The 25,830-nt window shown below is 71.1% G+C and overlaps 5 protein-coding genes across 5 annotated transcripts; 3 read left to right on the top strand and 2 right to left on the bottom strand.

The window, feature by feature from the left end:
• Nucleotides 1-1,072: 1,072 nt before the first annotated feature.
• Nucleotides 1,073-5,319, top strand: PMEL (premelanosome protein). The gene is made up of 11 exons (XM_032204779.1): nt 1,073-1,136; nt 1,700-1,828; nt 1,903-2,049; nt 2,136-2,276; nt 2,366-2,527; nt 2,605-3,318; nt 3,437-3,727; nt 3,797-3,890; nt 4,374-4,576; nt 4,664-4,751; nt 5,160-5,319. Exons 1-11 carry the CDS (start codon nt 1,073-1,075, stop codon nt 5,317-5,319), a joined length of 2,193 nt encoding a protein of 730 aa, XP_032060670.1.
• A 140-nt stretch (nt 5,320-5,459) lies between these two features.
• DGKA (diacylglycerol kinase alpha) lies at nt 5,460-15,053 on the bottom strand. Its single transcript, XM_032204778.1, has 24 exons — nt 14,978-15,053; nt 12,802-12,885; nt 12,633-12,709; nt 12,431-12,551; nt 12,261-12,341; nt 12,137-12,186; nt 11,928-12,002; nt 11,714-11,833; nt 11,508-11,625; nt 10,441-10,529; nt 9,203-9,322; nt 9,021-9,119; nt 8,839-8,928; nt 8,677-8,750; nt 8,486-8,560; nt 8,308-8,393; nt 8,114-8,203; nt 7,875-8,035; nt 7,714-7,778; nt 7,534-7,624; nt 6,438-6,627; nt 6,222-6,342; nt 6,058-6,118; nt 5,460-5,949 (listed from the first exon to the last, which is right to left on the bottom strand). The coding sequence occupies exons 2-24, from the start codon at nt 12,869-12,871 to the stop codon at nt 5,542-5,544; spliced, it is 2,532 nt and encodes an 843-aa protein (XP_032060669.1). The 5' UTR covers nt 12,872-12,885; nt 14,978-15,053; the 3' UTR covers nt 5,460-5,541.
• An 861-nt stretch (nt 15,054-15,914) lies between these two features.
• PYM1 (PYM homolog 1, exon junction complex associated factor) lies at nt 15,915-17,574 on the top strand. Its single transcript, XM_032204816.1, has 3 exons — nt 15,915-15,976; nt 16,562-16,655; nt 17,088-17,574. Exons 1-3 carry the CDS (start codon nt 15,946-15,948, stop codon nt 17,572-17,574), a joined length of 612 nt encoding a protein of 203 aa, XP_032060707.1. The 5' UTR covers nt 15,915-15,945.
• A 1,496-nt stretch (nt 17,575-19,070) lies between these two features.
• LOC116499861 (transmembrane protein 198-like) lies at nt 19,071-21,924 on the bottom strand. The gene is made up of 4 exons (XM_032204712.1): nt 21,804-21,924; nt 20,496-21,071; nt 19,388-19,536; nt 19,071-19,273 (listed from the first exon to the last, which is right to left on the bottom strand). The coding sequence occupies exons 1-4, from the start codon at nt 21,922-21,924 to the stop codon at nt 19,145-19,147; spliced, it is 975 nt and encodes a 324-aa protein (XP_032060603.1). The 3' UTR covers nt 19,071-19,144.
• Nucleotides 21,925-23,274: 1,350 nt separating this feature from the next.
• Nucleotides 23,275-25,794, top strand: DNAJC14 (DnaJ heat shock protein family (Hsp40) member C14; the record flags this gene model as incomplete). The annotated part of the gene is made up of 6 exons (XM_032204711.1): nt 23,275-24,345; nt 24,428-24,534; nt 24,722-24,841; nt 24,954-25,114; nt 25,192-25,294; nt 25,446-25,794. Coding segments are annotated over 6 exons (1,797 nt in total), but the record flags the coding sequence as incomplete, so codon positions are not given.
• Nucleotides 25,795-25,830: the final 36 nt, after the last annotated feature.

Raw genomic sequence — 25,830 nt, 5'->3', positions numbered from 1 at the left:
CGGGGGGGCGCTGAACAGCGGGAGGAGACGAGCGGGTGGGGCCCCACCGCGTGTGTCCCCCCACTTCCCCCCCCCACGGCACCGCGGCTGGGTGGGGGGCTCAGGGGTCGCCCCCGGTCCTGTGTGCACGGTGCCACGGTGTCACGGACGTGGTGTCACCCCCACGACCCCGTGGGCGCAATGCCACGGACACGGCGTCACACGCGTGACCCCACGGACACGGTGTCACAGACATGACCCCACGGTCACAGCGTCACACGCGTGACCCCACGGACACAGCCCCACAGACAGCGTGTCACACGTGTGGTCCCACGGACACATCCCGTGGGCACGGGGTCACACACACAGTCCCCACGGCGTGGGCCCATGGGTGTGTTATCACATGCACCACCCCACGGACACGACCCCATGGGCACGGGGTCACGTACAGGGTCCCCCGGACACCGTGTCACACACAGACCACATACAAACAGTCCCACAGACACCGCGTCACACCCACGGCCCCACGGACATGGCCCCATGGACACGGCCCCACACATGTGGTCCCATTTCCCCCCCACCACCACCCCAGGGCACTGTCAGGACCCCGAGGTCCTGCCCCGGGCTGTGCTGGGGACAGACCTGCGATGACCCCAAAGCAGACGGGGGGCCCGTGTGGGTGCGCCCCATCCCGTGGGGGGCTTGGGGGCCACATCCCAGCTCCCGGCTGCACCCAGCACCCGGCCCAGGCACCACAGTGCCACGAGCCTGGGGCAGCGGCAGCCACGGGGCAAGGGGAGAAGCTGCCCCGAGCCCCCCAGGAGGGTCCCAGCCTGCCCCAAGCCCCCGCCTGCCCGTTCAGAGCCATGTCCTGGAGCGTGTGACCGGGCCGGGAGGAAGCGCGGGGCCGCATAGACACACGTGTGCACACGCATGCACACACGTGCACACACGTGCCCACCCGCAGCCCCGCCAGGGCCGTCCCGCGGGGAGGGGCTATGCAAAGGAGACCCCTTCTTATCCCCCCGCCGCCGCTGCCTTCGCCTCTCCCAGGAGCCTGAGCGCAAGGAGGCGAGAAGAGAGCGGCCGGAGCATGCGGGTGCACGGGGCCATCGCGCTGCTGGGGGCCCTCCTGGCCCTGGCCACGGCACAGTACCGTAAGTGGGGCCGGGGGCTGCGGCTGCCGGGGGCCCGATGGAAACGGGGGTCTCCGTGGGGTGGTCCCGGCTGCGAGAGGTACCCTGGGGACCCCCGAGCAGCGAGGGAATGGTGCTGGGAGCCTGCTGCAGCTGGAGCAGGCAGGGAGCAGGATCAGCCCCTGTGGCCCCCCAGGGTGGGGTCTGCACTGGGTGTGCCCCTCTGCCAGCACGGGGGTCCCGTCCTGCTGTGGGGGGCAGCCCCCAGCACAGGGGCTGCTCAGGGGGTCCCCATCCTCGTGCGTCCCTGTGGGGTCCCCACGCTGCAGCGGACGGGGCTGAGATGGGGGCCGGGGGCTCCCCACCCCCGCGTGGGGGGCGCGGGGGGAGCGCTCGCCCCATGCTGCGGCTGGCTCAGCTGAGAGTCACATGAAGGGGCTTTGGGCAGCGCCCAGCGCCATGTGATGGCTTTGCCCCGCGCCGCAGCCTGAGCCCATCACGTGTCCCCCCCGGGGCTCCGAAAGGGGGCCCTGCCAGGAGCCCCGGGGGTGCCACGCGCGTCCTCGGCCCTTCTCCCCCCGCAGGAGCCGGTGGCCGGAGCCGTGGCCGGAGCCAGACGTGGAGAGGGCGGCCGGCGGCGTTCCGGAGCTGGAACTCGGGGCTGTACCGGCCGTGGCAGGAGGGGACGGCGCGGCAGAGGGACTGCTGGCGAGGTGGGTACGGGGCGGCACGGGGACACCGCCCGCGGCGACAGTCCCTGAGCCACCCCAAAACCCGTGCCCGACAGGCGGCGACGTCACCTTCGACATCAGCAACGACGCCCCTACCATGGCGGGCGCCAAGGCCACCTTCTCCATCGCCCTGCGCTTCCCCGGCACGCAGATGGCGCTGCCCGACGGCCGCGTGGTGTGGAGCCAGAACTGCACCGTCAACGGTCAGCACCCGCCCGACGCCCCCCACCCCGTCCCCGGTGGGGGCCGCGGTTGCCCCCGCGCCACGCTCAGCATCTGGTCCCCGCAGGCAGCCGCGTCACGCAGGGTGACCCCGTCTTCCCGGAGCAGCTGGCCGAGGGCTCGGACGGCGTCTTCCCCGACGGGCAGCCCTTTCCCCGCAGTGCCTGGGGCAAGCGTGAAAAATTCGTCTACGTGTGGTGGACGTGGGGTGAGGCCCCTGTTCCCCAGCACCGTGTCCCCGCTCCCCGGCACTGCGGTGTCCCCGTGGCCGGTGCCTGAGCCCTGCCGTCCCCGCAGGGCGCTACTGGCAGGTGGTGGACGGCGCCACGTCGCAGCTGACGGTGGGGACGGACGGGGTGGCCCTGGGCTCCTACACCATGGAGGTGGTCGTGTACCACTACCGCGGCAGCCAGAAGTTCATCCCCATCGGCCGTGCCAGCACCCAGTTCAGCATCACAGGTAGGTGCCGGGCACGTGGCGGGGACGGCGGCGACGCGGCGGCACCGGCTGAGCTGACGGCGCCTGCGTGACCCCAGACCAGGTGCCCTTGGCCGTGGACGTGTCGCAGATGGAGGCGGTGGGCGACGGGCGCTTTGTGCGCAACCACCCCGTGGCCTTCAGCGTGCAGCTGCACGACCCCAGCCGCTACCTGCGCGACGCCGACATCTCCTACTCCTGGGATTTCGGGGACCAGAGCGGCACCCTCATCTCCCGCAGCGCCGTCGTCACCCACACCTACCTGGAGGCCGGGTCCTTCACCGCCCGCCTGGTGCTGCAGGCGGCCATCCCGCTCAGCACCTGCGGCACCTCCGTGCCCCCCGTCGTGGACCCCACCACCGGGATGGCGCCCTCGGAGGGACCCACGGCCACGCAGCCAGCAGGTCCCACCGCCGGCACCGCTATGGGGTCCGGCACCGCCGCGGCACCCGGCACTGCTGCAGCATCCGGCACCGCCGTGGCGCCTGGAACCGCTGCGGCACCCGGCACCTCAGCACCCGCAGGTTCTGGGGAGCTAGTGGAACCCGTGGAGGCATCAGTGGCTGCGCCTTCGGATCCTGCTGCTACCGAGCCCGTCCCTGTCCTGGCGCTCAGCACCGCGGTGGCCGGCGCAGCAGCCGTTACGGACCCTGCTGCCACCGCTGCAGAGCCCCTGCTCCTCGCCTCCGTGTCCCCAGCTGGGGACGTGCTGGGCACCGCGGCCCCCACGGCTGCGGGGGGAACCGTGGCTGCGGGGGGAACCGTGGCTGCAGGTGGGTGCTGCACCCGTGGGGCAGGGGAGGCCGGGCCATGTCTCGGGGGTCCTGTGAGGGGACAGCTCGGTCCCTTCCTGCCCTTCTCCAGCCGTTTCTCTGCTGGGGTCCCCTGCAGGCGCGGTGACAGCTGGGGACATGGCTGGGGATGTGGTGGCAGCCACAGCTGGAGCAACAGCTGGCGGCACAGCTGAATCCATAGAAGATGCCACAGTGGGAGCAACAGTGGGAGCCACAGCAGGAGCCACAGCAGGAGCCACGGCAGGAGCCACGGATGGAGCCACGGATGGAGCCACGGCCACCCCCGGCGAGCCCCTGGCACTGGTGAAGCGCCAGGCGCCCGCAGCTGAGCCCACGGGCTGCATCCTGTACCGCTACGGCACCTTCTCCGCCCAGCTCAACATCGTCCGTGAGTGCCAGGGACCGGGGGGGGGACCCGGAGGGGCCGACCCTGCCCTGACACCGCGTCCCCTTGCAGAGGGAGTCGAGAGCGTGGCCATCGTGCAGGTGGTGCCCGTGGTGCCCGAGGGCAGCGGGAACAGCGTGGAGCTGACGGTGACGTGCGAGGGGAGGTGAGGGCAGCTGGGGGCTGGGGCTGGAGCTGGGGACGGCGTGGGGACAACGCACCGGAGCTGGGGATGGCGTGGGGATGGTGCCAGGGCTGGGGATGGCTCGGGGAGGATGAACGGGACCCAGGTTAGAGGATGGGGATGGGGGGGACCTTGGTCTGGAGCTGGGAATGGGGTGGGGACCCTGGTGTGGAACTGGGGACAGGGTGAGGACCCTGGTGTGGAACTGGGGATGGGCTGGGGACACTGGTATGGAACTGGGGACCACATGGGGACCACATCCAGGCCATGGGGCTCGGACACGATGTCCCGGAGTTGAGGCAGCGTGGGGACCACAACCGCGAGCTAGGGCCAGCTCGGAGGCAGCACCCAGGGCTGGCACGGGACCGATGAGCACGAGCAGGGGGGGCAGTGCAGGACCCACACCGTGGGGCTGTGCCGGGTGCCGGGGAGGGCTCCACCGACCCCTTCCCCGCTCCCCATCAGCCTGCCCGAGGAGGTGTGCACCGTGGTGGCGGACGCCGAGTGCCAGACGGCGCAGTCGCAGACGTGCTCGGCCGTGGCGCCGGCGCCCGGCTGCCAGCTGGTGCTGCGCCAGGACTTCAACCAGTCCGGCCTCTACTGCCTCAACGTCTCCCTGGCCAACGGCAACGGGCTGGCCGTGGCCAGCACCCGCGTGGCCGTCGGAGGTGGGAACGGGACCGGGACCGGGACCGGGGAGGGGGGAGGCGGTGGGGTTGGGGGGGTCCGGGGTGCTCAGCTGCCTCTGCCCCCAGGAGCTGCCCCGGCCGCCGGCAGGACCACGCTCACCGTGGGGCTGGTGCTGATCGCCGCTGCGCTGGGCACTGCTGCATACACCTACCGGTGAGCGTGGCTGGGGGGGGCACCGCAATGTGGGGGGGGGCTGCAAAATGGGGAGAGGGCACTGGAATATGGGGGGACACTGCAATATGGGGGGGGGGGGCACTGCAACATGGGGGGCACTGCAATATTGGAGGGGCACCACAATATGGGGAGGGGGCACTGCAATATGGGGGGCACCACAACATGGGGGGGCACTGCAAAATTGGGAGGGGGCACCGCAACATGGGGGTGCACTGCAAAATGAGGGGCACCACAACGTGGGGGGGCACTCCAAAATGGAGAGGGGCCACCTCAATATGAGGGGGCACCACAATATAGGGGGACACTGCAAAATGGGGAGGGGACACCGCAACACGGGGGGCTCAGCCCCAGCCCCCCCCCCCAGCTAACCCCCTCTCTGCCCCCCAGCCGAGTGAAGTACAGCCCGCTGCTGGCCGCGGCCCCCCCGGCCCCCCACCCCCGGGGCTGGCTGCCCCCCGGTGCCACCCTCCGCCTGCTGCTGCGCCAGGTTTTCGGGGGGGCCCCCAGCGGCGAGAGCAGCCCCCTGCTCCGCGCCAACACCGTGTAGGGGCTGCGGGGACCCCCCCCCCACCCCCATCACCAGCACTGCGCCCCCCCCGCCTGGCCCGAGCCCCCAGGACGCGGGGGGGGCCTCGTGCCTTGGGTGCCACGAATAAAGGCTCAGCTCTGCCCCTGCTTTGTCTGGTTGCATGGGGGGGGGGGGCGGGGGGGCCAGGGCTGAGCCCCCCAGGAGAGGCACAGCCCAGCGCCCGTCCGGCCGCCGGCTTTATTACTGCAAGAGGCACTTGAAATGCGGGGGGGGGGGGTAATAAATAGGGCACAGGGGGGAGCCCAGCAGGGTGGGGGGCTCCAGCTGGGGCGGCACACAGGGATATTGGGGGGGGAGCATGGCGCAGCCCCCCTCCAAATGCCCCTGGGGGGTCCGTCCAGCTGCCCCCACCCCAGAGCACCCCGTGGGTGCAATTTTTTTTGGGGGGGGGGCAGCGAGGTGCCTGCCCCTGCTCAGGGCTTTGGTCCGTGGGCCCCGCCTGGGGCGCAGCGCAGGAGGTTGGGGGGGGGGGGGGCTCCAGCCCCCCTTCAGGCCTCCACGGGGCCCTTCTTGAGGCCGAAGAAGCTGGAGGAGCGCGGGGGGGGGGGCCATCAGCATCGGCGCCTGGTTCTTGTGGGTGATCTTGATCTGCAAGGGAGAAAGCGAGGGCTGGGCTGGGGGGCATGGGGAAATTGGGGGAGGGGTTCAGAGGGGCTGGGGGGGGGGGACCAGCCCCACGGGGTGGGGGCCACGCACGGTGCAGGGTGGCTGCATCCAGGGCTCTCCATCGATCTGCATGGGGAGAGGCTTCAGCGTCCTGCAAGAAGCAGCCCCCCCTCGGTTAGCACCCGAGCCCCGGACCCCCAGGGGGGGCACAGCCCGCGCCCCCACCCCAGCCCCCCTGGCCCCCCCAGGCTCACCGTAGGGTGATCTCGGAGCACTTGGCCAGCCGCGTGCCCGCGCTCTTCAGCCCGGTGTAGATCTGCCCCATCTCCAGCACCCCCTCCAGCCCCACCACCTCCAGCCGCTGGTCACTCAAATCTAGGGGGGGGGCAGAACCGGTGTGTGTGGGGGGTTCAGAACAGCCCCCAGGGTGGGGGAGAGCCATCCTCACCCCCCCACCCCGTTACACGCACCCTGCACGCAGGTCTTGAGGGTCTCGGCGTCGGTGATGGCCGGGGGCTGCTCGGTGCCGGGCGCCCTCCTCGCCTCGCCCAGGGGCCGCTTGGTCTCGCCCCAGAGGTTGGAGCCTCCGTGCATGCTGGGGATGTTGAGCACCGCCACCCCCGCCAGCGCTCCCCGCAGCTCCAGGGGGGTCCCGCAGCACTGGGGAGGGGGGGGACAGACACACGGACATCAGGGCAGGGTGGGTGGGGTGGGGGGCGCATGGTGGTGCCGCACCCTCCTTTCCATCTCTTTGGCAGATCCCATTTGTTGGAAATAAATAGGGATTGAATCTGTGTTTATAAGTAGGTGGCTAAACCTGCCTGCCTAATGTAACAGGAATTCTTAAATAATAGGGATTATACTTGAATACGTAGGAATTATAGGCTTGAGTACACTCTGAAGACTTAGAGTGGGGAAAGTGGACTCAGTGCTGTCCCAAGGGCAACATTTTACAGATGTTCATAAATAATCCCTTTGCTTCCAACTTCAGTCTTAGGTACACGTGTCTGAGAAAGAAATAGTCATCAAGAAGGAAAGGAAAGGAAAGGAAAGGAAAGGAAAGGAAAGGAAAGGAAAGGAAAGGAAAGGAAAGGAAAGGAAAGGAAAGGAAAGGAAAGGAAAGGAAAGGAAAGGAAAGGAAAGGAAAGGAAAGGAAAGGAAAGGAAAGGAAAGGAAAGGAAAGGAAAGGAAAGGAAAGGAAAGGAAAGGAAAGGAAAGGAAAGGAAAGGAAAGGAAAAGGAAAGGAAAAGGAAAGGAAAAGGAAAGGAAAAGGAAAGGAAAGGAAAGGAGCCACTAAAGTTATGCTTCATGTATACTGAGTAGCCCTTGGACAAGTCCTGTCTTTAATGGCCAAAATGTCACACCCAATCATATCACCAGAGGCAAAGAGTGCACAATGCCCTCCAGGACCCGGTCAGTGATCTATATTGCAAGCAGTATTCTGGCTTTTGTCATGCTTGAATTTGATGTTATATTTCATATTTCGGTTAGAACTTTGTTTTTTCCATTTGCTATATTACCTTTTTTTGTTTTTGTTTTGTTTTTTAACGCGGGGCCGGGGCTCACCTCGATGCTCAGGCACTCCTTCAGCTTCTTGCAGGTGGCGAAGAGGGTCTCGGAGGTGGCGAACTCCAGGTACCACAGCTTGTTCTTCATCCTGGGGGGGGGGCACAGCGTGTTAGGAGGGTGTGGGGGGCACGTTTTGGGGTCGTGCCCCCCCCATGTGGACCACCCCGCGGTGCCCACCTGCTGTTGAACTTCTCGGGGTACTTCTCCCGCATGACGTGGAAGCGGTGTGCGATGGAGGCGTCCTGGGGAGGGGCGCGCAGAGCATGGCGTGGGGGGGTTCTGAGGCCGTGCCCCCCGCCCATAAACCCCCTGCCCACCCCCACAGAGCCCCCACGCACCACCCCGATGGAGAAATAGTTGTTGATGATCTCGTAGGGCACCGGGTCGCCCGCCTCGGCGGGGCTGGCGGGCAGCACCCGGAGGTGCCAGCGGTCCATCTGCACCACGCTGCTGCCCTCGATGTCCTTCAGGATCTTCACCAGGTTCTCCCCGTCGTAGCCTGGGGGTTTGGGGGGACACGGTAGGGATGGGGGGGGGGACACACACACACGGGGCCCCCCCCTCGCTCCCCGCTCACCTCCGCCCCAGCGCAGGCACCGGGCCAGGTCGTTGCCGGTCCCCAGGGGCAGCACGGCCACGGGGGGCCGCCGGGGCAGGTTGGCCTTGTCTGGGGGGTAGAAGCGTGGTCAGGAGGGGCAGGGGATGTTGTGGGGGGGTTTTGGGGGGGGTCCCGGGCACCTCTGACCCCCCCCGGAGGGGTGCCGGACCCACCGATGGCATCCAGGATCCAGCCCACGGTGCCATCCCCGCCGCACACCAGGATGCGGAAATCCGGCACGTCCCGGAAGAAATTGAGGCTGGGGGGGGGGATTTGAGGGTGTGTGTGGGGGGGGGGGTCAGGACAAAGCTGCCCCCCCACCCCCAGCACCCACCGCAGCCCCCTCCTCACCCGGGGTTGGGTCCTCCTTGCTGCAGGTTGTAGACCTGCCGCGGGTTCAGCAGGTACTGGAGCTTCCGCAGCACCCTGCGGGAGAGGGGCGCTGGGCTGGGGGGGCTAAGGGGGGCCAGCCCCCCCCTCCTCCTTTTTTTTGTTTTGGGGGGGGGTCAGGGGTGAGCCCAGCGCCCCCCCAAGCCCCTCACCTCTCCCCCTGCTTCCCTCCGCTCTTGGGGTTGACGAAGACGAGGAGCGGGTGGGTGTCGGGCACGGGGCTGACCTGCAGGGTGGGGGGGTGAGACACGGACATGGAGGGGATATTTGGGGGGGGGTACACGGATATTTTTTTTGGGGGGGGCACAGCTCACCCGCAGCGCCTGTCCCTCGGGGGTGGTGAAGACCTGGGGTCCCTCCTCCCCCGGCGTCCCGCTCCCGTCCTTCTGGCTGTTCTGCCGCTCCTGCGAGCGCCCGGGGGGGGTCACGGCCACGTCCCCCCCCCTCCAAATCCCTCCCCAGCCCCCCAAATCCCCCCCCCCAGCCCCAGGCTCACCAGCACCACGGGGTAGATGGCGGAGGGGGGCAGGATGTGGTCCCGCAGCAGCCCGCAGTCGCAGGCGGGGGGCACGGTGGCCAGGCACTCCTCGTGGATCTGGGGGGCACGGTGCGGGGTCGGGACCAATTTCGGCCCCCCCCCGTGCCCCCCCCCCCTTACCCCAGTGTCCCCCCCCCCACCTTGAGGTGGCACCAGACGCAGTGCAGCCCCGTCAGGCTCTGGAAGCTTTTGATCTTCTTCTGGCAGCGGCCGCACTTGCTGGCCTCGCAGCCGCCCTTCACCCAGACGTGGGCCTGGACCTGGGGGGGGGGGGGGGGCAGCGTGGATGGACGGACAGACGGACGGGGGGGGGGGTACGGACAGACGGACAGACACGGGGGATGAGGATGGATAGGGTGGGGGGGGTACGGGTGGACAGATGGACACGGGGGGGTTAGGGATGGACAGGGAGGGTGTGGGAGGACAGGTGGGGGGGATAAGGATGGGGGGGTACGGACGGACAGACGGACGGGGGGGTTGTGGACGGACAGACGGATGGGGAGGGGGGTGGATGGACGGACAGAGGGGTGGGCAGATGGACGGGGGGACAAATGGACAGACGGACGGGCGGATGATGAGATGGGGCAGGACAACGGGGCAGGTCGGGGGGGGGGGACAGACGGATGGACAGATGGACCAGGGGTGGGATACGGACAGACGGACGGACGGACGGATGGGTGGACGGATGGACAGGATGGATGGATGGATGAATAGACGGACAGATGGACATACGGACAGACAGATGGATGGGCAGACAGATGGGATGGATGGACAGATGGATGGACAAATGGATGGATGGACGCACGGACATATGGATGGATAGATGGGACGGACGGACGGACGGATGGATGGATGGATGGACAGATGGACGGGATGGACGGATGGACAGGATGGATAGATGAATAGACGGACAGATGGACATATGGACAGACAGACAGATGGGTGGACAGATGGATGGGTGGACAGATGGGTGGACGGACAGACGGATAGACAAAAGGATGGATGGACAGACAGACGGGATGGACAGACAGACGGACGAGTGGACGGGATGGATGGATGGATGGACGGACGGACATATGGACAGACAGACCGGATGGATGGACAGACGAACGGACGGAATGGGCGGATGGATGGACAGATGTACGGACGGACGGATGGACATATGGATGGACGGACGGGACGGACGGACAGACGGACAGACAGGTGGATGTACGGACGGACAGATGGATGGATGTATGGACAGACGGATGGACGGACAGGTGGATGTACGGACGGACGGACAGATGGACGGATGGATGGACGGATGGATGGACGGACAGGTGGATGTACGGACGGACGGATGGATGGACAGACGGACGGACAGACGGACGCCACTCACGCCGGCCTCCTTGCGGGACTTGGCGTAGGTGCTGATGCAGCTGGGGGGCGCTTTGCGGGCGCAGCGCTCGTGGACCGTGAACTTGCAGACTGGGGGCGGGGCCAAAAAAGAGGGGGGTGGGGCTTAGAGAGGCCACGCCCACACTCTGCAAGTCCCCGCCCCCTCCGCCATTCACACCACCGCCACATCCAGCCGGGCGCCAATCGGCTTCGAGGTGGGTGGGGCTTGCGTGATGGCTCCGCCCCCAAAGTGGGCGGGGCATCGTGCACAGCTGGAGGGGGCGGGGCCTCGCGCAACAGCTGGGGCTGAGCACTGGGGGTGGGCCCAGTCCGGCCCCAATTGCACCGCGCCCCCCCCAGTCCCATCCCCTCCCCATCCCAACACCTCCTGGCCCCTGTCCCCATCCCTGTCCCCATCCCGTCCCTGTCCTCATCCTGTCCCTGGCCCCATTCTGTCCCCATCAGGTCCCTGTCCCATTCCCATCCCTGGCCCTCTCCTATCCCATCAGGTCCCATTCTCATCCCCATCTCACCACAACCCCTGTCCCCACTGCTCCCCCATCCCATCCCATCCCATCCCATCCCATCCCATCCCATCCCATCCCATCCCATCCCATCCCATCCCATCCCATCCCATCCCCATCCCAGTCCTGTCCCCATCCCACCCCCATCAGGTCCCTGTCCCCATCCCAACCCTGTCCCCATCCCAACACCACCCAGTCCCTGTCCCCATCTTGTCCTTGTCCCATCCCCATCCTACCCCTACCAGGTCCCTGTCCCCATCCCAACACTGTCCCCATCCCCATCCCACAACCACCCCTGTCCCCACTGCACCCCCATCCCATCCCCATCCCATCCCAGTCCCCGTCCCAATCCCAACCCCATCCTGTCCCCATCCCATCCCAGTCCCCGTCCCTATCCCAACCCCATCCTGTCCCCATCCCATCCCAGTCCCCATCCCAATCCCAACCCCATCCTGTCCCCATCCCATCCCAGTCCCCGTCCCGATCCCAACCCCATCCTGTCCCCATCCCGTCCCGGTCCCCACCCCGTCCCCGTCCCGCTCACAGGTGCAGCACAGCCCCTGTTTGCGCAGCCCGACCAGCAGCGTCTCGCACACGTTGCAGTACACCGGGCGGTTGAAGTGCTTCAGGCGCCACATGTGCTGCCCATCGTCCTTCATGTGCTGGGGACAACCGAGGGAACTGGGGGGTCAGAGCTGCCTGGGGGGGGTCCCGGCACAGCCTCCCCCCCCCCCCCAAGCCCCCACTCACCACCTCCAGGCCCAGCAGCACCAGCAGGGGGATGTTGGTGACGCCGCCGCGCAGCCACTCGGCCAGCGACACCGTCCCGCTGCCGTCGTAGTCGATCTCCCGCATCATCTCCTGCAGGATCTGGGTGGGGGGGACACGTGGGGATGAGCTGGGGGGGGACAGGGAATGCGAGGGGTCAAGGGGAGCCCCCCCCTGGCACCCCAGCCCCGCTCACCGGCTTCAGCTCCGTGACGTCCCAGTCCAGGTACTGGGCCACCCGCATCATCTGGGTGATGATCCGCTCCACCTCCTGCGGCACCGAGCGTCAGGAAAGGGCTGGGGGGGGCCCATCCTGACCCCCCCCGATCCCCATCCTGAGCCCCCCCATCCTGAGCCCCCCTGCTCCCCATCCTGTGCCCACCCCCCCGATCCCCCACCACTCACCGAGCTGTCCAGGAGCCCGTTCCCATCCTTGTCATAGAGCTTGAAGGTGACTGGGGGGGGGGGACACAAGGGGGTGAGACGGGGGTCGCCCCCCCTTGCCCCCCCCCCCCCAGGCCCCACTCACACTCCAGCTTGTCCTCGGGGCGCCCTCCCTCCAGCAGCGAGAAGTAGCAGGAGACGTCGTTAACGCAGACGAGGCCGCTGCCTGCCGGGACGGACGATACTGAGCCGTGTGGCCCCCCCCCTCGGTGTCCATCCCTGTCCCCCCCCCCCCGGTTCCCCCCGGTCCCTCACCCGGCTGCCCGGGGGCCGTGCTCTGGAAGGACATGAAGAGGTGGCGGCACAGCGCCTCGGGGACGTCGGTCGCCTCCAGGTAGCTCTGCAGGAACAGCCTGAAGCCCTCGAAGTCCACGCACTGGGAAGGGGAACAAAAGGGGTTGTAGGAACATGGGGGGGGGGGCGGCGTGCGGCCCCCGGCCCCCCCCCCGGCACCCACCTCTCCCTGCAGGTGCTGGGACAGGGCCCCGTCGCCGTAGAAGTCCTGCAGCACGTCCTGCACCTTCTTGCTGCTGTCTGGGGGCAGAGGTGTGGGCGTGAGGCCGCTCCGGGGTGCTGCACCCCCCCCCCCACCCTTGTGTCCCCCCCCCCACCCCCCCCAAACTCACAGTCCAGGTATTTCTGGAGGTGGGCGAACTCCTCGGGGCTCAGCGTGCCCCACTCCGGGCTCTCCTCCATGGCTGCCGGCTGGCCTGCGGGGCGAGGGCTGCGGTGGGGGCACAGCGGGGACCCCCCCCTTTCACCCCCCTGCCCCTCACCCCACCATTTGCCCCAGCACAGCCCCATAGGAGGGGGGGGGGCGCAGCGGAGGGGGGGTCCACCCTTAGCGTGGGGACAGCCGCCGGCTTCGAGCCACCGCCGCTACCGGGGGTGGGGAGGATGATGAGGATGGGGGGGGGGTGGTACCGGCCACCCCCCCACCCCACCCCGGCCACAGCCCCGGGGCTGAGCGTGGCGTCGCCGGCCTCGCGCGGCCCCCCCCGGGCCCTCCCCACCCGGCCGTGGCCATTACTAATTCATGGCAGCGCCTGGCTCCAGGCGCCGGCACGGCGGGCGCTGGCACCGCGGGGAGGGCGCGCGGGCGGCCGGGTGCACCCGTGGGTGGGAGCGGGGGCACGTGGGTGGCGGCGCCCGGGCACGTGCGTGTGCCCCCCCCCCCCTCAAAAAAAAAACAAAAAAACAAAAACCAAAAAAACAACAAAAAACGTTGGCAGACGCTTCCCCAACGCAGCTGCGTGCGGCCCGCTGCGGGGCGCGCATCCGGCTCCTGCGCTCGCCCACGGGCGCTGCTCACCCATGGGTGCTGCTCGCCCACAGGTGACAGCCGCCCACGGGTGACAGCCGCCCACGGGTGCACGCTGGCACGTGGGTGGCCCCCCCCCCAAGGGGGCACACCCGCCCATGGGTGCTGCCTGCCCACGGGTGCACACCCGCCCATGGGTGCTGCTCATCCACAGGTGCCACCCACCCATGGGTGCACACTCACCCACGGGTGCACGCTCGCCCATGGGTGTTGCTTGCACAAAGGTGCTGCCCACAGACGGGTGCTGCTCACCCATGGGTGCTGCTCAACGTGGGTGCCACCCACCCATGGGTGCACACTCACCCCCCGGTGTCCCCCCCGGCCCCACGCCCACACCCGTGCCACCCGTGGGCCGCCCAGCCGCGGCGGCGCCGTCCCCGAGGGCGAGGGCTGAGCTTTGCCCCCTGCGTGGCACCGGGGAGCAGGCGGCAAACGGGGCCGGGGCAGAGCCGGTAACGGCGGCCCCCACCCCCCCCAGGGCTGGGGGCGACGGAGGGGGGCACGCACGGCACCCCCCACCCCAAAACCCCCCAGATGTGACCCAAACATGGCCCAAACGCCCCCGCCTGTAGCACCCTTGGGTGCGTCACGATGCTTTGCGGGCCCCCATCGCCCCCCCCCCAACACCGGACCCCCCCCCCGGGGAGCCCCGGGGCCGGGCGCAGCCCCCGGGACCCCCCCCCGGCGCAGCGGCCGCTTCCCTTATTTAGTAACGGGCACGGAGCGGGGCCGCGGGGGGGGCACGGGGCAGCCCCCCCCTCCCCGCTCCTCCTCCCGGTGCCACCACCGGGATGAACGGGGCCGCCCACGCCCGAGGCTGCCCCGGTTTGGGGGGGGGGGGGACACCGGGGGGCGCCCCCAGCCCGTGCCGGTGCCGTCGGTCCCGTAGGGGGCGGCACCGAGCCCCGGGACGGCTCCGGGGCGTGCAGGTGGGAGGCGGCGGCGCCCAGCACCGGGGCGGGCGGGGCCGGGATGCACGGCGGGGACCCCCCCACCCCGACACCCCATTTTGCCCGGCCGGGCCTTTCGGTTCCGCCGCGCACCCCCCGGTGCTCGGTTTCCCGGACGGGACCGGGAGCGGAGCTCGGAGTCCCGGAACCCGCCGCGCCCGGGGGCTGCACCGGGAGCAGCGGGGCCGGGAACGGGGCCGGGAACGGGAACCGGGCGGGGAGCGGCGGCACCGGGCTGCAGCCGGGCCGTGCCCCCCCGGCGCCGCTTCCTTCCCGTTCCTCACCCGGTGCCGCCGTTTCCTCGCCCGGTGCTCGCGGGCGGCCCCGTTCCCGATCCGTGCCCGTCCCGGTTCCTCCCGGTTCCTCCCGGTTCCCGTCCGCGCGATGCCGTTCGGCTCCCCCCGGGCGGGGGGCGACGCATCCCGGTCCCGGTCCCGATTTCCCCCCCCCACTCCGTCCCACCCGGTCCCACCCGGTCCCCGCCCATCCCACCGCTGCCCGCCCCGTCGGTGCCGGTGCCGGTGCCGGTACCTGCCGGGGCCGGGCTGGGCTCAGGTCCCGGTTCCGCCGCTCAGCCCCGTCCCGGTGCCCGCGCTCCCGCCGCGGCCCGGCCCCGGCCCCGCTGACATCACGGCCCGGCGGGGCGGGGCGGGGCGGCACCGGGCGCACGTGCGGCGGGGGGGGGGGGAGAGCCCCGTGGGGCGGGGGAGCCCCGGAGCCCCACGGCCCCCCCGGGGGGGGGGAGCAGGGCGGCGGGGAGGGACCCGGTTCCCGGTTTCCCCCCCCCACGGCCGCCGTCGTTCACTGCCGGTTCCGTGGAGCCCCCCCGGTGCCCCCCCGGTGCTCCCGGTACCCCCCTTCGGGGCGCACCTTCCCCGCCCGACCCCCCCCTCCGTGGGTTGAGGCCCCGGTGCTTTCTTCCTGGCCCCCCCCCGGGTGCGGGGGGACCGGAGGGAACCGGGGGGAAACCGGGGGAGGGGGCCCCGGATCGCGGCGCCCCCGTGGGGGGGGGAGGGAGGCGGCCCCGAGGGGGGGGGGGGCACCGGGGAAATCCCCGCGGGGGCGGGCGGCGCCGCATCCTGCCTGCCCCGGGGCTTGGGGGGGGGGGGGGGGGGACAACGGGCACGGCCCCCCCCGGTGCCTCTGCCCCCTCCCCCCCCACACCCCCGGTACCGGCCCCCCCCCGCCGCCGTTATCGCGGTGCGGCGGTGGCGGTTTTGGGGGCGCCGCCGGGTGAACCTCAGGGGCCTGCGGGCACGGGGCGGGCCCGGTTCCCCTCCCCCCACCCCCCCCCTTCCCCGTCACGGCGGGGCGGGGCCCGGTCCCCCCCTCCCTCTCCCCCCCTTTCCCTCCCCCCGAGCGGGGCGCGGCGCCTTTAAAACCAAGATGGCGGCGGCGGCGCACGCCCTCCCCTCCCCCTCCCGTTCCCCTCCCTCCCCTCCCCGCCGCCACTTCCGGTGGGCGGGGCCCGGAGGCCGGAAGTGTGTCGCGCTCGCAAGATGGCGACTCCCTATGTGACTGACGAGACCGGTGAGCGCGGCCCGGCCCGGCCCGGTGCTCCCGGGGACCCTCCCCCGGCCCCGCCGCCCTCCCCCGGCCCCCCGGGGCTGGGCCCTGCCCTTCCCCTCGGCCCGTTACCGGCTGTACGGGTGCCCCCAGCGCCGCACCGGCACCGGGAGGGCCCCGAGGGGCTCCCGGGGAGGGGGGGGCGGGGGCCTGAGGGGGGTCACCGGGATGGGGGGGGCGGGGCGGGGGGCTCCAGGGGGAGGGGGAGGTCCCGGGGGACTCCCCACAGGGGATGGGGGGGTCTGGGGGTCTCTGGGGGTCTCGGGGCTGGGGTCCCGGTGGGCTCCCGGGGCACGGGGGGTGCCCGAGGGGCTCCCGGGGGTGGGGGGGGGGCACCGGGGGGCTCCCGGAGCGGGGAGGGGGCTTCAGGGGGGGGCTCCCGGAGCAGGGGGAGGGTTCCAGGGGGTCCCCGGGGCTGGGGGGTGGTGAATGGGGGGCTCCCGGGGCTAAGGGATGGGGATCCGGGGGGCTCCTGGGGTAAGGGGGGGTCCCGGGGGACTCCCGGTGGTCTCCCGGGGCCCCCAACCGACAGCACGCCCCCCCCCGCAGGGAAGTACATCGCCTCCACGCAGCGCCCCGACGGCACCTGGCGGAAGCAGCGGCGGGTGAAGGAGGGCTACGTGCCGCAGGAGGAGGTCCCGGTGTAAGTGTGGCACCGGGGGGGGGGGCACCGGGAGCACGGGGAGGGGGGAATCCCGGGGTGGGGGTCCCCGGGCGGTGGCACCGTGCCGTGCCCTGACCCCCCCCATCCTTCTCCCGGGGGAGCGCGGCGAAGCCAGGAGCCCCCAGCCCGCCCCCGGCGCGCCCCAGCCGGGTTACGTCTCGGGGTCTCGGTCTCTTTCCAGGTGCCCGAGCAATTCTGACCCCCCTTAGCCCGTAAGCCGCGCGCTCACGGTACGTATCCGGCCGCCCGCGGGGCCGGCTGCGCCGCCAGGAGCCCCCCCCCCACCCCCCCCCCCCAAGGGCCCGGGGACGGCGGCGGGGCCGGGGCAGAGCGCAGGACGGGGGCCGAAACGGGCTGGAGGCGTCTGAGGGTCGCGGCTCGGCGGGGGTCAGCGCCTCTCCTTCCGCGCAGGTACGAGAACAAATACGTCAAATTCTTCAAGAGCAAACCCGAGCTGCCCCCGGGGCTGAGCCTGGAGGCCGCCGCGCCGCCCGCCGGTAAGCAGCCTGGCAAGGCGGAGGGAGGCGAGAGCGGACTGTCCAAGGCGGCCAAAAGGAACTTGAAACGCAAGGAGAAGAGGAAGCAGCAGCAGGAGAAAGGCGAGCGGGAGACGGACGAACTGAGCCACTCGCTGGAGAAGGTTTCCCTGGGGGGGGCCGCGCCGGGGGCCGCGCCGCAGCCGGCTTGCGGCGCCCAGGGCCCCGCCGACGGCGAAGCAGCGGCCTCGGAGAAGGCCAAGAAGATCAAGAGCCTGAGGAAGAAGCTGCGGCAGGTGGAGGAGCTGCAGCAGAGGCTCGACTCCGGCGAGATCAAGCAGCCCACCAAAGAGCAGCTGGAGAAGCTGGGCCGGCGGAAAGCCCTGGAGGAGGAGCTGCAGGACCTGGAGCTGGACTTGTAAGGGGCTGCGGAGGGGGGGTGGGAAGCAGGGGCGGGTGGGGGGCGCACGAGGGCCGGGTGCCCCCACTGAGCGCCGGGCCCCTGGGGTTTGTTCCGGTGTCGTTTTTTGTTTTTTTTTTTTTTTTTCCAGAACAGTTTTTTTTTTTTTTTGGTCGTTTTTTTGTCGGTTTAATTTCCCAGCTATCGGTGGTAGGAACTCGGCGTCTCTCCGACACCTCTCTCCTCCTTTTTGTTTTATTTTGTTTTTTAATTTTACCGGGGGTGGGGGGCACAGGGCCGGTGGTGCTGCGGGCGGGGCGGGGGCCGTGGCTCTTCCTTTCCTCCTTCCCCAGCCCCCCCCCGTGCTGTGTTGCCACCCCCCCCCCCCCCTTGGTTTTTAAACACCACGCAATAATAAAATTGCAGTAGTGACGCGGCGCCGGGCGCGGGCTCTGCCTCTCCCTGCTCACAGCCCCCTGGGGGGGGGGGGACAGGAGGACGGGAGGGGGGGCAGGGGGGGCTCTTCCTCACCCTCCTCACCCTCCTCATCCTCCACCCCCAGCCGTGCCAGTGCCGGCGTCACCGTTGGGGCCGCGCGCTGGGACAGAGCCGCCTTTGTGTCCCGCCAGGCGGTGTCACAGCGGGGGCACCCGGCCCCCAGTGCCCCCCCCTCCCCGTGCCCTATTTCCCGGGTGATGCTGGCAGCGGGGCCGGGGCTGGCAGCGGCCCCGTGCTCGCCTCCGGCCGCTCCTCGGGGACAAGGACAGCGCCAGCAGCACCGTGCAAAAAAAACCGTCCCCCCCGGGATGTGTTGGGGGGGGGCTCCTGTGGCTCTGGGCCCCGTGGGAAGGGGCAGGGGGATGGGCACGGTGCCCCCCAAGCCCGGGTTGTGCCCCCCCCCCCAGGGAATGGGGCTGTGTTTGGGGTGATCCTGCAGGGGGGGGGTGCTGGGGTGGTGCCAGTTCACTGGACTGGTTTGGACTGGGGCTGGGGGGGGGCGTGGGGGGCTCGGGGGAGGGGTGGTCTGTAGGGTCTGCGGGGCTGGGGGCTCCTGGATGGGGTTTTAAGGGGTGGGGGTGCCGGGGGGGGGCATGGCAGGGTGGGTGTCAGTGTGCAGGGAGCTGCTGAAGGGCAGGGGGCACAAGGGGGGGCCCTGGGGGGGTGCTCACAGTGCTCCCTGCCCCCATTTTTTCAAAGCTGGGGCCGTGGGGGGGGTCCCTGCCACCTGTGCCCCCCCCCCCAATATGTGACAAGGTGCAGCCGTACAGCAGCCCCCCAGAGCCCCCCCACCCCCCCCATTTCAGTGCTGCTTTTTCCTGCCCCCCCCCCCCCCCCCCCAAGATCTTTCTGTTCAAGGGGAGCGTCCTGGGGGGGGTGGGGGTGCGTGCACAGTGTTTGGGTAGGTCCTGCAAAAATAAACGAGGGCCTTTATTCGTACGAGGTCTCGGCTGGCGCGGGGGCCAGGCAGGCACTGCTGGGGGGGGGGGGACGCACGGGGGGGGGGGGGGGCACGGGGCTGGTTACGGGACAGGCACAGCAAAATGGGGGGGGGCAGCGCCCCAAGGCACGGACGGTGGGGACCCCGGGGCCGCTCAGGGGGGGCCGCGCGGCGGGGGGGCCGTGAGGGGCACGGTGGAGCCGCAGTCGTCATCGGGGGGCCCGGGGGGGCCCGGGGGGGGCGCGCTCTCCAGCTGCCGGTCCCGCAGGCTCCGGATGTAGCTCTGGGGGGATCATGGTGGGGGGGGGGGGACACACAGCGACACGGGGGTGTCAGGGGGGGAGGTTTTGGGGTGCCTCCTGCCCCGACCCCCCCCCCCAGGTGGGTGCGCGCTCACCGGGGCCAGCACGTCGCCCGCGTAGCGCTTGACGGGGGGGGGCTTGCGGCGGTAGGTGCCCTCGGGGGGGGCCGGGCTCTGGCGGCGCTTGGCCTCCTTCTGCCGGATGCGCAGCAGCTGCAGCCGCTTCTGGCGCCGGCTGAGGATGGCTGAGCAGGGAGGGGGCTCAGCCCCGGCCCCCGCCGGCACCCTCAGCGTCCCCATGGCCGCCTCCGGCCCCACTCTCGTGGCTTCCCCCCCTCCCTCGCCATCCCCGTCCCCTTCCCTGTTGTCATCTCCATCTCCCACCTCTGCCATCACCCTGGTGCCCCCTTTCTCCCCTCTTTTCCCATCCCAACCCTCCCAGCTGGGCACATCCCAGCGTGGTGCCTGCTCCTATCTCTATCCCCATCCCATTCCATCCCAGTCCCCGTCCCAACCCCATCCTCATTTCCATCCCTATCCCCGTTCCCCTGCCCATTCCTGTCCCCATTCCCATCCCCAATTCCATCCCTGTTCCCATTCCCATGTCTGTTTCCATCTCTATCCCCCTTACCCTGCCCGTTCCCGTGCTCATTTCCATCCCTATCCCCCTCCTCCTGCCCATTTCCATGTCCATTTTCTTCCCAGTCCCCACTTCCATCCCCATTCCCATTTCCATCCCAGTCCCCATCCCTATCCACACCTCCACTTCCATCTCTGTCCCCCTTCCCCTGCCCATTCCTGTGCCCATTTCCATCCCAGTCCCTGTCCAAACCCCACTTCCATCCCTGTCCCTCTTCCCACACCCATTTCCATCCCAACCTCATCCCCGTTTCTGTCCCTATCCCTATTTCCATGCCTATTTCCAATCCTATTCCCCTTCCTGTGCCCATTTCCATCCCAGTCCCCATCCCATCCCTGTTTCCATCCCTTTCCCCTTCCTGTGCCCGTTTCCATCCCAACCCCATCCCATTTCTGTCCCTATCCCCATCCCCATGCCTATCTCCAACCCTCTCCCCCTTCCCCTGCCCATTCCTGTGCCCACTTCCATCCCAGTCCCCATCCCAACCCCATCCCCCTTCCCACCCCCATTTCCATCCCTTTCCCCCCCCCCCGCTCCCCATCCCGTCCCCCCTCACCCCCTCACCATCGCTACGGGAGCAGCCCCCGGCCGTCAGCTTCCACTGCACGAGGACTCCGAGGACGCTGAGCGCGGGCCAGGCTCCCAGCACGGCCCAGCTGTACCAGCACAGCGGCGCCGGCGGCGCCAACCGCAGCCGGTCGTAGACGTAGAGCACCAGGGCCAGCGCCTCCAGCACGTAGTCGGCGCACACCACCACCGCCGCCGCCCCGCACACGGCCGTGGCCAGCACGGTCAGCGGCTTCTGCCAGTGCAGGGCCAGCAGGGCGCAGAGCAGCGCCAGCCCCAGCAGGCCGCCCGCCGGCACCCAGGGGCTCTGGGGCTGCAGCAGCGGCGCGGTGGCCACCAGCGCGGCCGTGGCCAGCAGCAGCCCCAGCAGCAGCCCGGTGGTGAAGAGCCCCACGCTGCGCACCAGCGCCGTCAGCAGCCCGCACAGCGCCCCGATGCCCAGCGCGATGCCCGCGCTCACCTCCAGGCTCAGCTGCGTCTCCAGCACCCGCTCCTTGTAGCACAGCGCAAAGATGACGGCGGAGCCCAGCAGCAGCCCCGACAGGAACATGATGGCCTTGAAGCAGCGGTAGCCTGACGGGGGCGAGGGGGGGGGCTCACCGGGGGGCTCTGTCCCCAGTGCCACCCCTCCGGCCGTGCCCTCCCGGACAAGTCCCATGGTGTCCCGGTGACACCCCCGTCTTGCTGTACCCCCCCCAGTGACATCCCACGGTGTCCTCCATGCTGTCCCATCTTGCTGTGCCCCCCAGCCGTGTCCCCCGTGGTGTCCTCATCTTGCTGTACCCCCCCCGGCCACCTCCCACAGTGTCCCCAGTGACATCCCCATTTTGCCGTGCACCCCTGCCCGACCATGTCCCCGTTCATGTCCCGATCTTGTGGTACCCCCCCAGCCATGTCCCACGGTGACCCCAGTGACACCCCCGTCTTGCTGCCCCCCCGGCCACCTCCCACAGCGTCCCTGGTGCCATCCCACCTTGCTGTGCCCCCCCAGCCGTGTCCCCAGTGACATCCCCATCTTGCTGTGCCCCCCCCGTCACATCCCATGGTGTCCCCGGTGACACCCCATCTTGCCGTGCCCCCCACCACATCCCACGGTTCCCCCTGGGCCATCCCCTCTGGCCGTGCCCCCCCCCCCAAACTGCCCCCCTGGGCTGTGCCCCACAGCATCCCCTGCGCCCCATCCCCCAGGGGCACCCCTTGTCCCCAGATGCCTCCTTTCTGCCCGTGCCCCCCGTACCCCATCCACGGCGCTCCCCGCTCGACCCCCCCAACCCGTGCCCCCCCCCCCGTGCGCCCCCCACTCACCGAAGCCTCCGCAGACGAGGCCGAGGAGGCAGCCGAGGGCGCAGAGCGCGGCGGGGCCGGGCTCGAGGGGGGGCCGCGGCTCCAGGCGGCAGCGCGGCACCGAGGGGGCTCCGGGCTCCATCCCCGCCGGGCTGGGGGCGCACGGGGCGGCCACGCTGGGGGGCGCCGGGATCCCCCCCCCCCCGCTGCCCCCTCCCCGGCCCCGGGGCGGCGGAAACGCGCGCGGGGGGAGCCCCCTCCCCCGGTACCCCCCTCCCCCGATTCCCACTCCCCCCGGCCCCGCACATCTGGGGGGCGGGGGGCGCGGGGGCCCCGTCCCGGGACTCACCCGCTCCGGGGGCGGCGGGACCCGGCCCGGCCGCGGGGCTCAAACACGGCCGGGACCGGGACCGGGACCGGGAGCGGGGCTGGGAGCGGGGCCGGGGGCGGTGCGGGGCGGGACAGGGAGCGGGGCCGGGGCCGGGGCTGGGGGCGGCGGGGGGCGGGAGCGGGGCGGGGGGAGCCGCGGCGGGGCCAGGATGGGAGCGGGGAGGGGAGCCCGGAACGGAGGGGGGGGGGGCGGCGGGGACACGCGCGGGACACGGACACGCGTGGGGAGGGGACACGCGTGGGGATGGGGCAGGGGCACGCGTGGGGGACACGGACACGCGCTGGGGGTAGAAGCTCACGAGGGACATGGACACGCGTGGGAATAGGGACACGCGTGGGGACACGGACACGCGTGGTTTTGGGGACACGCGTGGGGGACAGAGCCCGTCGTGGGGCTGGGACCTGCCGTGGGGCAGGGGCACAAAAGGGGAGCGCGGGCACGCTGGGGGCACGGACACGCGTGGGGCAGCCCGGCCCCGGTCCCGGTCCCAGCCCCGCCCGGCTGCGGGACGCGGCCCCGGGGGCAGCGCGGGACGGCGACTCCGCGCCCGGCACCGAAGGGGTTAATGGGGGCGGGGCTTCGCTGAGGGGGCGGTGCCAACGCGGGTGACGCAACCGGGCCTGACCACGCCCCCGGAAGCGAGCGTGGCGGCGGCGGCGGGCGGGCGGAAGGCGGAAGTGAGGCGCGCGAGGAACCCGGGGGGGGGCGGGAGGAGGCGGAGACCCCCCCCCCGCCGGCACCGGCACCGGCACCGCTCGGGGAGCGCGAAGGGGCCCCGGGGGCCGCCCCGGGCCTGCCTCCCGCGGCCGCTCCCAGCCCCCGGTTCCCCCGCCGGTACCCCCGGTAGCGCCCCCCACCCTCCCCGGTTCCCCCCGGTTCCCCCTCGGGTCCCCCTCGGGTCCCCCCCGGGTCCCGCTGACTCCGCTCCCGGTCCCAGGGGCGATGGCGGTGACCTAACTCCCGGGGCCGCCGCCATGGCTCAGCCCCCGCCGGGCCGCGGGGCAGCGGCCGAGGCCGAGGGGGGCGGCGGCGGGAACCGGGAGCCGCCCGCGGCCGGGGCAGGAGGAGGAGGAGGAGGAGGAGGAGGAGGGGGGGGGGGGAGGCGGCCGGGCCCCCCCGGGCAGCGCCGCCTGGAACGGGAGCTGCGGCCTGCGACCGGCGGCCGCCACCACTGAAGACGACGGCAACGATGACGGGGACGGAGACGGCTCCACCACCGGTCCCGGGGGCTGCTGCCGGTGCCGGGCCCGGGACGGATCCTGCGGCCTCGCCTGCCCCCGCTGCGCCGCCACCGAGCACCGTCCACCACCGCCACCACCCCGCGAGGCCGAGGAGGGCGAGGAGGACACAACCGGAGAGGACCCGGGGGGCGCGGGGAAGGGACCCCGGAGACCCCGGCGACGCCAGCGGCCGCGCTCGGCCCCCAAGGAGAAGGAGAAAGAGAAGGAGGAGGGCGGCCGGCGGCAGCGCCCGGTGAGGAAACGGAGCCGCGGGGCCCGCACGGAGGAGCTGGCCCGGCTGAAGGCGCTGCTGGAGGCGGCGCTGGGCCAGGCGCGGAGGTTGTGCGCGGAGGCCGGCGGCCGCCTGCTCTGCTCCTGCTGCCGCCTGGGCGCCGGGGAGCTGGGCTCGGCACCGGGCACCGTGCGCAGCTGGGGCCGGCGCGTGGGCCAGTGGGCTCGCAGCGGGTGGCTGCGGGCGGCCCGGGGGCTGCGGGCCGGGGCGGAGGTGGCGCGGCGGCTGCTGTGGATGCTGTGCGCGCTGCTGCTGCTGCTCCTCGTGCTGTTGCTGGGCTGCCTGCGGCTCTGCTGGCGCGCCGTGGCCGCCGGTGTGGCCAGGCTGGGCCAGACCCGGCTCGCGGCGTTCCTCGACGCCACCGGCCTCCGCAGGACGTGGGGGCTGCTCGGGGCGGCCGGGACTTGCCAGCGCCTCTGGGACTGGCTGCGGAGGTGGCGAGCTCCCCCCGGGGAGTTACGGACAGGCTGCGGGCCGGGGGATGCGGCGCCGGGCCTCGACGGAGGGGCTCCGGCTGCCAGCTCCGGGGAGGAGGTGGCCCGCCTGCTGGCCATGGCCGAGGTGCCCGAGGAGGAGCTGAACCCCTTCCAGGCGCTGGGCGTGGAGGCGACGGCGTCGGACGCCGAGCTGAAGAAGGCGTACCGCCGGCTGGCCGTGCTGGTGCGTGAGCGGGGGGCCGGGGGCTGGCAGCGAGCTGCGGCCCCGCTGGGACGCGGCGCTGAGCCCCCCCTGCGCCTCCCAGGTCCACCCGGACAAGAACGAGCACCCGCGAGCGGAGGAGGCCTTCAAGGTGCTGCGGGCGGCCTGGGACATCGTCAGCAACCCCGAGAGGAGGAAGGAGTACAAGATGTGAGTGGGCTGGGGCGGCGGGCGGGGGGCTGCGGGGGTGCCCTCACCCCCTGGAGCCCCACTGGGTCATTCTGCGGGGGAAGCGGGGAGAGCACCGGGTCCACAGCCCCGTCCCCCCGCGGGGGTCTCATGCAGCCCTGCACCGCCGCGCTCTGACCCCGTCTCTCTCCCCGTGTGGTGGCTGCAGGAAGCGGATGGCGGAGAGCGAGCTGAGCCGGTCCGTGAACGAGTTCCTGAGCAGGCTGCAGGACGACCTGAAGGAGGCCATGAACACCATGATGTGCAGCAAGTGCCAGGGCAAGCACAAGTAGGTCCCGAGGCTCCCGGCCCCGCTCGGGGTTGAACCGTTTGGGCCGTGGGCTCCGTCCCGGCCCCGCGGTGCTGCCCCGGTGGGGGCTGACGCGGTGCTGGTACCACAGGAGGTTCGAGCTGGACCGCGACCCGCTCAGCGCCCGCTACTGCGCCGAGTGCGGGCAGCTGCACCCCGCCGAGGAGGGCGACTTCTGGGCCGAGTCCAGCCTGCTGGGGCTGAAGATCACCTACTTGGCCATGATGGACGGCAAGGTCTACGACATCACCGGTGGGTGCCGCCGCGTCCCCCAGCCCCTGCGGGGGTGTCAGGGCGAGCCCCCGGTGACGCCGTGTGTCTCCCCGCAGAGTGGGCCGGCTGCCAGCGCGTGGGGATCTGCCCCGACACCCACCGCGTCCCCTACCACATCTCCTTCGGGGCGCGCAGCGCCGGCGCGGGCGGGCGGCAGAGGTCAGTGCTGGCGGCGGGACGGGGACCAGTGGCAGCAGGGAGTGACGCCGGGGCCTGGCTGCTGCTGGGGGGTGGAGTGGGGGGGGGTTGGGGGGGCTGGGGGCTGTTGGCCCCCCAGGAGCCCCCCCAGACGCCGCCTTCCTGCCAGCAGGAGCGCCTCCAAGGGCAGCCCCAGCTCCGCCGCCGACCTGCAGGACTTCTTCACCCGCGTGTTCCAGGGGACCTCAGGACCGATGCCCGGGGGCTTCCCGTCGCCCCCCCCGCCCGCAGCCCCCCCGGGGGCCGCGGCTGCAGCCGGGGCCCCGCCGAGGACCGAGGGGGGAGCCCCCAAGGGCGACGCCAAGCACAAGAGGCGGAAGAAGGTGCGGCGCCCCTTCCAGCGCTGAGCGCCCCGTGGGTGCTGGGGGGGCGCTCCCTGGGCGGGGGGAGGCCGTGCTCTGTCGGGCACTACAAGGGCTCTTTGAAATAAAAAAAAAATCTATTTTTTTTTTTAAAGTAATCCGTGTGTTTAGAAGTTAACTGTGAGCTGGTGGGGC

Source organism: Aythya fuligula, chromosome 29 (assembly GCF_009819795.1).
Source record: "Aythya fuligula isolate bAytFul2 chromosome 29, bAytFul2.pri, whole genome shotgun sequence".
Classification (NCBI taxonomy): Eukaryota; Metazoa; Chordata; class Aves; order Anseriformes; family Anatidae; genus Aythya; species Aythya fuligula.
Note: the sequence above shows the minus strand (reverse complement) of the source record. Positions and strands in the feature narration are given on the sequence as shown.